Consider the following 13,271-nt stretch of genomic DNA (forward strand, 5'->3'; position numbering starts at 1 on the left):
CTAGGGTTAAACCACAACAGAGCACTGTAGCACCACTTTCAACCCAAGTATTAGTCTTTAATCAAAGAGTACCTCTAAACCATAAATCTTTGTTTCAGTAATTTGGATTATTTAATTCAACCACCTGAGCAAAATGAACTACAATATGAGGTTTAAAAGAAAAGCAAAATTATTCAGTGTTTAAATTCATACACTCTTACATAATTGTATTAGCTAGACTAAGTGATTCTCTCAGCAGTACCACTGGCACTCTCAACAGAGCGTGTCAGGGCCCTGAGGATACTAACGGCCTTTCATGGTCCTAACCAGCCTCACTGGAGAACTCTGTCCCCAGCTCTTCTTCCCACGGGCCCAGGAGCCTCAGCTCAGATCAGCCCTGGGCCTTCAGTCCCTGACCGAGCTACATCACCTGAGTACTGGTCAGCAGCTCGGCCACAACCATGCCCATGCCTCGCTACAGACCTGTTGATCCAGGCCTGGATCTGCAGACCAACTTCCTGGCTTGGCCCCAGACCTGCCTCACTCCTGCAAAGTTGCCCAATGGCCTGCACTCTTGACTGATCTTGGCTGCCACCTCCTGGTTTGCATCACTTGGCTATCAGGGGACAGGGCTGGTTGTGTTGCTTAGCGTCTGGCTCCCTGTCATTTAACGAGCAGCCAGACCTCACTGCTCCCTCACACAGATAACCAAAATGTCTGCCCTTTGGCAGGCAACCAGAAAAGTTTGTCATGATTTCTAGTTAATTTTGAACACTAAATATGCTAACTGGAGATGATTCCCAGCTCATGCTATTTCTTCTCTTTGTACAGCAAGTCTTTGTTCAACAAGGCTTCATAGGAAAAGCACAGTGGCTTTTGAACTACAGTTCATCTTCCATTTCCAATGGTAAAATTATGATCATGTTTTTATAACAAGTTTCTCTATTATTAAATATGCAGCAAAGTTCTGAGCAATTTTACACCCTCTTAAGGCATTCTGAAAGTACTAAAAATCTGAACAGAAATTGTACTATACTCATACTACAGGAAGTTGTTTTCACTGTCCTAACATAAGCCACTGAGGACTTTATCACTCTTCCATTCCTGGCACTACAATGCCAAATTATTATTTAGCTAAATTATACCCTGACATAAGTGTCTGTAAGTCCTATGGTGGTAACTACATTTTCACAATATGAACAGATCTTTCACTTACAATTCAAAACCCTATGTCCCTGAACGCACAATCTCCTTTATGTAAGTATCAATTTGCTCTTTGGAGCTGTATGTAGGAGTGTACACTCATGCTCCTACCAGAGCTGGAGGCTTTCATCATTCAAAGTGAAGTCCTTACCTCACCATGGGTGCCCTGAAACTGCACCTCTATATATTCTGGTGGCAAGGCAGGAATATTAAGAGCAGAGTGAGAGACAGGAGGGACAGAATGAACAAGTGAAGGTTCAGTGTCTCTATTTGAAGCCACAAGACTGATGTCAACCAGTTTCTGTGATAGGACATCAGAACTCCTCTCTCCCTCATCTTCTAGCTTCAAGTTCTTTACTTCTGAGCTTAAATTTAGTTCATGCACAACATGCGGGGCTGCAGAGAGAGAGCTGGAAACAGCATTGGCAACACTGCTCATGCCTTCTTTTTCTTTCTGCAGTAGAAATGTTTCCTTGAGGGCAGGCCAAAGTCCATCAATCCAAGGATCAACCACTAACTCCAAACTGCAAATGGATTAAAAGAAAAAAAAAAGGAGATGGATTAATTATTGTGACTTACTGGACTGTTACGTTACAAATAATGAAAAGACCACAAAAGCTAAAAACACTATTCATTTTCCATTTTTAATATGCATCTGTGGCTGTTACCAAGATTACCTTTTTGTTAAAAAAATATTTTAATTCAGTTATTACAACTACGCAAATTTATGGAGTCTAAAGTGTTGCTCTTCTTCCACTTTCTCATTTTTATTTTCTTATGCTGAACTTTATGACAGGAAGTTGAAGGGATGGTAGCAAAACATGCAACTTTTCATCGTGCAACAGCAACATCAATAGCTTACACTAATGTTCTATTTTTATTCTTTTAGAACACAAGATAAAAGTTTTATGATTATGGCAATGTTTGTGTTCAACTGTCTTGCATCATCATGCACAGAACCGATATACTCTGCAGTTCAAAATAAATAAGCCAAGACTGCAGACTACTGGTCAGAAAGAGCAACAGAACAGGAAGGGAGTTATTTTATTACATAATTCCTCTACAGCAATCGAAAAAACCTTCTTACATAATTTCTCTATAGTGATCAAAACCAAACAAAAAAGATGTTTTGCAGAAGAGAAAAAAAAACCCCACAACATTGTAGGGTTTCTGTAAAGCAGCTCTACTGCAAGATGTGAGCTTGAATAAAAGTCTGATCTTTATGTAAAAAGGGATCTTATTACCCAGTACCACACGTAATGGGAACTGGATTTATTTTTATTTGCTTCAGTAAACAGACTACATTTTTAAACCCCTGCACTTATTCTGAACTAACTAATTTCTAGATTTTTTCCAGACATTACAGATGTTTGCTCACACTTTAAAAATGGAGTTTTATTTAATGGCAGTTGAGGTTGAAAAGGCATACTGTGTTCAGACAGGGCTCATTCCTATGTGGTGCTGAGTATTCAAATTCAAATTTCAAAGAGTTCAGACCAATTAGACAAATTCACATGTAACTACTGCATCTTGAAGAAATAAAAATCAAATTCATTCAGCTCTTACCCTACACAATCATCTGCTAATCCTGTGTTGTAGAAGTGCTGGGCACCAAGTTCTTGAAGTCGTTTGTCTACTGTCTTTCCACCATTACAAAAGAATGTGTACTCTGAATCTCCCAGACCTAGCAAATTCAAAAGAGCAATCATGTCAGTCAGCCAGCCAGCCACACAAGATACACAGATCTGCAAAGGCAACACAGGATTTTGTTGCAGGCAAACAAAAGAATCTGATATAGCAAAGTGAACATTAGCAGGACACTTTTATAACATTCAAAAAAACCATGTGTTTGTCCCAAAGTAGAGCTGAAAAAGTGGTTCCTCCTCATACACTGATACTGATAAACTGTATGTGAATTACCAGAAGAAACTATTTCACCTTCATTGTTAATATATGTCAACAATGTAAAGGAGAGTATGAAAAGTACTTCAAAAATATTGGAACCTTGAAAAAACATAATAAAACACAGGAGTATTTTTAAACAATATGAAGAGAGAAATGTAGGAAAATGTGCATGAGAAAATTTGGTCCAATATCCTCCTCCCCAGGAATCAGATTTCTTTGTAGATCTCATGTTTAGTGTGCTGGGTTTTCTGCCCTGTAACAGTTGTAAAGATGTTCTATTATAAGAAGATACTCATTGTTACCACTTTGTCAGTGGACTCAGGAGTTATGTTCATGGACAACCCAAGATTTTAAGAGATCAACTAAACTGGCCCACACTAAAAGTGATCAGTCACACATACCTCATCATTATCCAACAATCCCAGAACCCCAGCAGAAGCATTTTGCCAAATCTGTATTTTTCATATCAATCCTTAACCTAGAATGTTTAATAGAACATTCCTTCTATTGATGAGTATGACATTCAAAATTTTAAAAATTATTGCAAATGTAAAGGGATAGGATGATCTTAAAACCTTAAAGAACATTTTATACTGCCTTTCCTTTAATATAGAAAAATGCCCAAGTACTTCTAAGTCAAGTAAACTTATCTAGTCCACAGAGACTAGACACAGAATTAAAACTTCAACAATTATAGATAGCTTATATCATATGTTGTTTATGAAAAGAAAATCAGACTATAAAAAAATTCAATTGGTAGATTACATTCAGATCATTTCTGTGACACTGTTCCTTTATTGCTCATAAAGGACATTACAGAAAAAAGCTGTTTATGTTATAAATGTTTTATAAGCACTTAAAAAAAACCAAACAACCTATTCACAAGTAAAAAATATAAAAATTATTCACTGACAGACTAGTGCTGCAATAATATAGAAAATATTAAATCACCTAGCAATCCATACTGGAGATGTGCGAAATGATCAGCTGGCAAGGTAGTGTCTTGAATTTTCTTTACAAACTTGCGGGCAGTGTCTGGTGGATCTCCAGTACCAGTAGTGGATATAACAATAACTACAGGATCCTTTTCTGTTTCCAGGTTATACTACAAGTAATACAACAAGTAAGTTACAAGGTGCCATTTGATACCTATTTCTGGCCTTAAATATTATCTTCTGCCTTTCCTCTTCCCAAAGGTACACAGAAAAATGTTTAATCTCATCTTACTTGTATTAAACTGCAGAAAGTATTCAAGTAATTACAAGTAATTTTGGATATTACAAGTTACTTTGGTTTGAGTTTTCAAGAGCAGCCTGGCTAAAGCCCTGAGGAATCTGTTCTGACCTCAGCCGACCCAGCTGTGTGATGACCTCATGAAGTCCCTGCCAACCAGAATTAGCCCATGATCCCATATAAAAACAAAGAGCAGCATTTTGAGGAGGCTAGTACACACACAAAGAATACTTCACAACTGCACTCAGCTTAAATACACAACTCCTACAGTATTTGCTTTGTCAAGTGGAAAAAATATTTTTGTACGTACAATCACAATCACACAGACATTATCCTAGTAATTTCACTGATAACTGGGATGTGGCTGTACAAGGATGTGGCTGTACAAACTGGGGATCATTTCTAAGGTCCATTAGGGATCATTTGGTTCTGTCTAACTTCCATGTTACATCTGTCTTTGCCACAAAAAAACTCCTGTGCTTTGGGGGAAATAAGGTAGCTCCGCACAGAGATAATCAGTCACGGTGCTCTACAGTCTGATTCATTTTGGCCCCTTCCCCCTGTCATCAGTTCATTTCTCCCCCCTTTGCTAATACCAAGCTTCCACATTTCCCATAGTTTTATAGGGGTTTACTCCCATTACACCAGGTCGACGAGAACTGCCTATATTTGGGATTGTGCATCAGTTCCATAAATTCAAGTCTCATGCAATCATTTATTACTTCTCATGTAAAAAAACATTCTGTTTCGTTGATTATTTCAGCTTTCCTCTGACAGCAGGCAGCAGCACTGTGCCAGCATGCTGTCTCTCAGGTCACCTTTCACAGCACCCCTATTGGGCTACAGGTCTTGAATCACATGGATAGCTATAGCAACCTATGCAAAACACAGCTCCACGGAATCACAGACACCTTGTTCAGGAGTGACCTCTGGAGATCACCTAGTCCTGACCCATGTTTCAATGTGGACTAACTGCCAACTGCCTTAGGTCAGCTATGGCTCTGGCTGAATTTTGAAAATTTCTAAGGGTAGAGATTCCACTTTTCTAGGCAGCCTCTTCCACTCAGAAGAGCTTCTCCACTAGTATCAAATCTGTTTATCAGGCTGTACTCAGTGAATTTTGCCTGCTGTTGTACAGTCTTCTGCTGCCAAGAGTCTGGCCCAAGTAGGCTGCTATTAGGTCACTCTTTAGCCTCCTTTTTGCCATAATAAGTAACCCAAGCTCCTTTTACTTCTCCCTTTTGGTTTCAGTCTAAACTCTCTCTCCCAGTGTTCCAAGTTTAATAAAAGAGTAGGGTTATGAGAAAATATAAAGATTGCAAGAGATGCTATGTTGCATTTCAAGCAGCTTCAGGACTCAAAAGTTCAGAGTTTGAGGAGTTATGTTCTAAATACTTCACTCAATAAATGACTCAAACCTTATCTCCTCCTCAAGGCATGCAAAAAGTTACCCCGACACCTCCAATCCAATAAGGTTAGGAATACAAAGAAACAGATTATCAAGGGGTTTGCTGTTGTGACTTTTTCCAAAACCTTCCTGAAGAACCTAAAAGCAGCTGCATGGAGCAACTTAAATTACCATCTGGAACAGCGTCCTGCCTCTAACAGTGGCCAACAGCAGGTGCCTACAAAAGGATAAGAGTAAGCATGCAAGGATGTTCCCCAAGTACTTTGCCAGACTTCAGTGAGTTGTGGTCCAGGGCTGTTCCAAACAGAGGTCTTGTCTTTTTCAAGTTCAGGCAAACTCTGAGTACTCACAAATTCCCAAGACTTCAAAAACTTAAACTATAAATTGTGCAAAAAAGCCTTTAAGGTCCTGTTGCAGTAACTCAGATTTTCAGAACTTCCACAGCAGATTTGTAAGTATAATTACAGCAGCTTCTGCAGTACATTGTTACAGATGACTACTGCATTTACAAACAAAAGCAAATTCTTCAAGTAAAAGAAGCAAGGGTCTACTGGTATCATATAAAAATTTACACTAAATTGTGTTCCATTAAAAAAAAAGAAAAAATATACAAGCTCAGAAAGTAAAAAGTGGTGTATTAGAACAGAGGTGTGATTAGTTTACTAAATTTTTGCTTGCTCCACTGCACATTCTCCTCTGCAAACTTAAGGACCTTTAGGAACCCAAACATTTGACTAGAGGTCCTGCATTAATTTGTGTCAATTACTGGGAGGTCAGATATGTCACTAGATCAACAAGAACCTTACACAATTACATAGGTTTTTTTACTCTACTTTCCACTTCGTCCTTAGTGTTACATCTTTGTCTCAGTCTTTCCCTTTCCTTCAAAAGCACTCCTCAGCTGAGGCAAAAAATATCACACAACAGCAGTGAGAGCCTGCTCAGGCTGTGAATGACTGCTGAAGGAAAAGGATGGGATGAGACACCCAGATGTGTCTTACCCAGAATAATATGTATCATGAAAAATGTGCTTATTCAGATAACTCATCCAAGGCTGACTACATGCATTATGACTCAAGATTATTTTAATTTAGCCTCCTATTTTACTGCTCCTACCTTATTTCCACTTTATTTCAGTCTTTCATCAAGCATATAAAGCAACCACAGTAACCAACTAAAGATTTATGACCTTTTCCCACCTATGAGAGTGTAGGTGAGAGATACTACTTGTAAACAGCCAGTGTTTCCAAGAAACAAACAGTATTTGACAATTTTTGTATGGCAACAGGATCATGTTATGACTATTGACTCTGTAGCCACCTACTCCATCCATAGACCTTCACAGAACTCCCTTTAAGTGATGACGATGCCTGAAAAATACCCAACAGCCACATAAAGATGGGCCTTCTAACTGACAAATATGAACAAAACAGAAACCTCTTACTTCCTTACCTAAAGCATAGACACATCCCTCTCTGAGCTGTGCATGCTGTGGAATAAACTCTCAGATCTAACATGTCCAAAGGACTTCAGAAGAGGCCCCACCAAATTCAAGCAAGCTCTTGCTTCAGTACATTATGCCACCCTGCCTTCCCCTTCCCAATTACACTTAAGATTCTAGAAATTCTCTTTATTTACAGTAAAGAGTAAGGAAAAGATTAAGTGATGAAATCTACAAAGCCACAGAAATTACTTTTTTCCTCCATGCCCAATTCTCAGGTTCTCAATTCACTGCATCTTTCTACCTCATCAACAGTAACTCATAGCTCTGAGTCATCTTGCCAAATTTGACAAAATAGATTTATTCAAGTGGCAAGCCACTAAAAGGGCTAGAAATATCCTGCCTGCCACTTTCCTCAAACTAATCTCCAAACCTGTCAAATGCAGGAGAAATGAAATGGAAGAATATTATCTGCTGGCTGCATAAAAGTCTCTTTGTAACATTTTGCTACACTCAGTGTACATTCATTCAAAAGAAGATGTCCAGCTACCCAACATGTAGTGTGTCCCCAAGAAAGCAACTTGCTCAAAGGGAACTAAATTATTTTTATAAACTTCTCATATTTTCCACTGCATGAAAAAACTTTTAGGTGTTATCTTCTGCTCATCTCATATGAAATAAAAGGCTATCATGTTCTGTTTGGTTGGGGGTTTTTTAAATGTTTTTTTTGAAGACGAACAGGTGAAAGTACTTTGTGAAGGAAATTAACAGTCCATATTGCTTCTAGTTACAGACAGACATCAAGTTTTCAGCTCCTTACCTTTGAATAACAACAAATAATAAAGACCCATTTCCTTGCTCCAGACAAGCTTTTTATTTCTTTCTAGAATACGACTTGAGTGTATCCAGTGGGATCTGTAGTTCATATGCTAAGTAACTCAGGAAGACCCCTCAGTCATGCTAGAGCCCACAGTCAACAGAACACAGGACCTTAACGCAACACAAAACCAACAACAACAACAAAAAGTGTAATTTCTAACAACAGGAGACCTGACCAGTAACTATAAATTGATTTACTACTGCATACATCAATAGTTTTTAAGAAGTCACTGCACTCTTGCTAGAAGAAAGATCAAAGATATATTAATTTACTGTTCTAATAAGAAAAATCACAAGAAAGATGTACCTTTGGCAGAAGGCTATTAAGCATCTGAGTATTGGTCCAAATTACTGATTCATAAGAAACAAAAATTTAAAACTAGATGGTATATTTTAGGTGGGTGCATGTGCTCAGCCTTCATGACTATTAGCAGCCATAACTCAAGCACATGAAGAAAAATGTATCCCTTAAATACCTATTTTTTCAAAATAGCATACAATATCTCACCTTGTCCACTTCACTTATGCAGTGCATATCAGCTTCAAGTCCATGGGTACCTGCTTGCTGCCATATTTCCTCAGCTATGGCTTTTGCCTGCCCCTTTTGTGTTGCATAGAGGAGCAAAAACCTCCTTTTTAAATTACAGCACATTTCCCAAAGCAGAAAACTTTTTTTTTTTTTTTTTTTAAAGACACTGCAGGGGAAAAAAGAAGGGAAAAGAAGTGAATTTATTTCATGCAGAACAGCAAGATTTTGCTTTGCTTATTAGATTAAAAAGAGATACTTTAAAGGACAGTAGTACTGGTGTTTAACTTGGAAATGAGGCATCTACTCTGAAGAGAAGCCATTTCTCACAACCCAGCTTTGTGGGCCGGGTTGCAAAGGACTCGTGGTATTGGTCATATGTGCTGTAGTGCCCTGATGTTGCAGTAATATTGAACATCCGTGGTATTAAGAATCTAGTTTGTAAACAATACAATAGAGAAATTAGTTTCAGGAAAGTATATACTATTTTTATTACATAAGTCATATTTTCCACTTCAAGTCAGTGACTGCTTTGGCCAATTTTCTGAAGTGTATTCAAAATCAAAACAAAGTAAAACATAGACCTGGTGAAATCAAACTACAATGTATGTGAAAAAAAAAAAAAAAAAATTGTCAGTTTCTTCTTTTCTGAAATTGGTACTTTATCAGTACTAAATGCCTTTACGCTTTACTGTCCATTATGTCTATGTTCTAGAACACAAACACTGTTTTTTATTTCATATTTCGAAAAGGAGCTTCTTACAAAAGTGCATCTACAGAATTGACTGTTTAGGGTTTTTTCTCCTAAAAATAAGAAACCACCTTAGAGAAATCTGCTGTAGCATAAAATGTCACTTCCTCACAAAGTCTTGCAAGCAGCAGGATGAATGAGATGCATAACCTTATTAATTCACCTGTCCCATCAAAGTTTGAATGTGAGAAGTTTTCTTTCATGATTTTGACACGGACAGAACACAACAGATGTAAGGACAACTTCAAGAAGCAGTGAACAAGAGAGACAAGTAGAACGTCCCACATGCGTGTATTATAAATTAATCTTCTGTCCATATTTTGTCGCTGCTAGGGAGCTGCAGTAGAACTCAAATACCTAGAATTACAACTGAGTAATTTTCAGTGCCCAACTCAATATTTTTTTCACATGCCTGGGCCCAGTTTGCTGTACTTCACCTGCTGCTCCCATAGATTCAACTGCATTCAGTGTCCTAGACACACACACCGATTCAGAGAAACCTGTGACTAAGTAATTTGAGGCGCATCTTTTTCGTTTTTCTCTCAAAGGAAAACAAACATATCTCAACTGTGTAAGAATACTGCACTCTACTGATTTGACATGATATTTCTCCCCACAGTACTGCGGAAGATTTCTCCTATTAGATTTCTTTTTTTTTAAAGCACACTTGCAAATCAAAAGCAGTAAAAACTAAGCTATAGCCTCTTAAGAGTACAATGCCTGTACCATACCAGAATTCCATGAAAAATGTAATTACTAGAAAATTTTAAGGCCTTCCTTGTATTTTGTTCTATTACATTTTCCATTATAGTTTTCATTTTAAATCAATTACATTATATAACCTAAAAATACTAATAATTACCTCAACAGTTGCTTTCAATAAATTCATTTAAGCAACCAGCTTCATGTGCATGTGCACAGAAGAAGATGCATATGCCAAAACAATGCACAAAATGATTTTTCACCCTCGTTTTCCAAAAGAAAAGAAATTTGGTGACACACAAATTACAGCGATTCCTATGAAATAGTTTAAATACAGTTTAAATACCCTCAGACCCCTGTAGCTGTACAGAGTTATCCTAGTCATGTGCTATGCTTTCACCCTAATTGTTTTGTCAGCAGGTGGCAATGTCTGACTATAGATGGAGAAAACCAATAATGATACAGTGGAGTTTCATTACTACATTCTTCCTTATACCTCATAAAGGGAGGAATATAATCAGTTTTCCACTGGGACCACACCATAGCACAGAAGTCTTCTACACAAATAGCTGAGGGGTAAGTTGCCAACATTATAGCCAGGGGATTACCAACAGACTTCAAACAAGAGTCAGCTTGGGAAGGTGCTCTGAGAAGCATGAAAATTTGCAATAGCAGAGGGAGAGGGCAACAGAAAGAACAGCAGTCACAATGGGGTTTAACATGGCCAGATGTCGCCCTACCAGCACCAAGACCTCTGTCTAGGCCAGGCAGAGCAGCCCCCCCGTAAGACACTGTGAACTGCTTCTACTCCAGCTAGTACAGTAACAGTAAAGGGTTCAAAAAGTAGCTACCCACATTTTGTCTGCATGTATGTGAACTTACAGGGAGCTTTCTCACTGGTGTGTCACCTAGTAGACTGCATAGACACATGAATTAGAGCACCAACATCTCTCACAGAAGGCATGTCTAAACAAGAGGACCCACAAGGCCAGAAGAGGGGATTGCGATTGAGATGCCTACTTCCTGAGAGGGGACTGTGCTTGTACGTGACAGCGCAAATGTGTGCTCGTGGGAAGAGGGGAGGCCACAATTAGACAATTCCTTGGAATTAGATACTGAAGGCATTATTAACAGGTGGCCAAGAAGGCCAATGGTATCCTGGCTTGCATCAGAAATAGCGTGGCCAGCAGGGACATAGAAGTGATCTTACCCCTGTACTCGGCACTGGTGAGGCCACACCTCGATTCCTGTGTTCAGTTTTGGGCCCCGCACTACAAAAAAGACATTGAATTACTTGAGCATGTCCAGAGAAGGGCAACGAAGCTGGTGAAGGCTCTGGAGCACAGGTCGTAGGAGGAGTGGCTGAGGGAACTTGGGTTGTTCAGTCTGGAGAAGAGGAGGCTGAGGGGAGAACTCATTGCCCTCTACAACTACCTGAAAGAAAACTGCAGAGAACTGGGGATGAGTCTATTTAACTAAGTAACAAGAGATAGGACAAGAGGGAATGGCCTCAAGTTGCGCCCGGGGTTTAGACTGGATATTAGGAAGCATTTCTTTCTAGAAGGGGTTGTTGGGCCTTGGAATGGGCTGCCCAGGGCAGTGATGGAGTCCCCATCCCTGGAGGTGTTTAAGAGTAGGGTTGACATAGCACTTAGAGATCTGGTGTAGTTGAGAAGGGCCAGTGTTAGATTAACAGTTGGACTAGATGATCTTCAAGGTCTTTTCAAACCTAGATGATTTTGTGATTCTGTATGTGCCTAGTATCATATCTGTTGCATTGTTGCTATTGATCTTGAATATATAGTTCAATTAACTGACTAAACAGTAGTTAAATTAACTGCATGACAGTTAATTATGTCATTCATTGATCAATAAACTCCTTTGATCCTGATTCGATCTGAACTATTCAAGGAGTTTCTTCCTGTGAGAGCATCTTTTCTGTCATCAACCAGAGGAACTTCATGCACAAACTGACCAAGTGATGCCTGCTAAAAGGAAAATCAGCCACACCTACCTGCAGATGAACACAATCATAAAGTACAAACAGACTTGGGCTCAGATGAACATACTGCCCACATTGTCCTTGCTCTGCGGTGCTACACGCTCTTCAAAGATGATATGCCACTTTCACTTATACAAGTTCAACTGAAATAAAGGGGAAAAATGATAATTCTTGACTATCGAGTTTTCTAAAGAATCCCTCTAATAGTATTACCACACTAGCAGCCTTTAACGTTGATGTGTTGGTAGTGGCATGTCAAAAACCAAACCAATGCTTAAGTTCAGACAACAACCCAGCAATTGCTGGCTCACAGCAGGACTTAAAATGAAACTAAGGATGAAATTACAAATTATAGCACCTCTGAACCAGTACTCAGAAAACTAACAGTCCACAAATGATTAACAGGGAGTCCATCTATTCCATAACTCAACACACTGTAGGAGCAAACAAGCCACACAATTTCACTATACCTGATGTGATGGCCCCAGCAATGACACAGTTATAGTAAGGCCAGACTACCTACTTCATGTATCATACTGGTCTGTCAAGAATGCCAAACTGCATGGCCATGGACAGGATAAAAACCTCAAGAAACGTCTACAGTAGCTTTACATATTTCTGCGTGCCTTTAAACTGGGTTGTGGGACTGTGCCTTAAGAGCCATGAAGCCATTTCCATGTCATTTTTTAAGTTAGTGCCTTACTCATAATCACTTTCACTCTATAACCAAGACAAACATAAAAACCGTTAAAACTTGAATGAAACATGCATATGAAACCCTCCGGAGCCCAGGGCTGACCCTTCGCCCAGAAAAAAATGGTTGGATCAACCACTGAGAAGGGGGAGAGCTGTCCCTGACGAAGGACAGTGATTTTAGGGACCTAAAGACAAGTCCACACCACAGGCCTGAAAGCCGCTGCAGCAACAGAGCCCCCCGAACACCCGCCGGTCCGGGCCATGCTCCTCTCCTCTCCTCGCCTCGCCTCCCGCCCGGCGCCGCAGCTCTCCCCCGAGCGCGCACCCGACGCCCACCTGCCGGGAACGAAGCTGCTCGCGGTGAAGGACGCGCTTGTGACCCACGCGTACACAGGGACAAACTCGGCTCTGGAAATAACACCTCCAGCGGCAGCTAGAGCAGGAGGCGGCCACGCCGGGGCAGGGCGGGCCGAGCCGCGCCCCGCAGGAAAAGTGGCCGCCGGGAGGGCGCCGGAAGCTCCCGGCAGGCTCTGCGCTGCCCGTCAT

General features: G+C 39.9%; 1 protein-coding gene across 2 annotated transcripts in view; it reads right to left on the minus strand.

The window, feature by feature from the left end:
* The window catches only part of MTRR (5-methyltetrahydrofolate-homocysteine methyltransferase reductase), a 32,961-nt gene extending 19,743 nt beyond the window's left edge, over positions 1-13,218 (minus strand). For both annotated transcript variants that reach the window (XM_026842746.1, XM_026842745.1), the window contains exons 1-6: positions 13,062-13,218; positions 12,042-12,172; positions 8,557-8,743; positions 4,039-4,192; positions 2,749-2,866; positions 1,334-1,706 (exon numbers count right to left, since the gene is read on the minus strand). In XM_026842746.1, the coding sequence (XP_026698547.1) occupies positions 1,334-1,706; positions 2,749-2,866; positions 4,039-4,192; positions 8,557-8,743; positions 12,042-12,061 (852 nt within the window). In that variant the 5' untranslated portion in view covers positions 12,062-12,172; positions 13,062-13,218. The remainder of the gene's footprint in view (positions 1-1,333; positions 1,707-2,748; positions 2,867-4,038; positions 4,193-8,556; positions 8,744-12,041; positions 12,173-13,061) is intronic.
* Between the last annotated feature and the right edge of the window lie 53 nt (positions 13,219-13,271).

Source organism: Athene cunicularia (assembly GCF_003259725.1).
Source record: "Athene cunicularia isolate RWA chromosome 2 unlocalized genomic scaffold, athCun1 chr2_part1, whole genome shotgun sequence".
Lineage (NCBI taxonomy): Eukaryota > Metazoa > Chordata > Aves > Strigiformes > Strigidae > Athene > Athene cunicularia.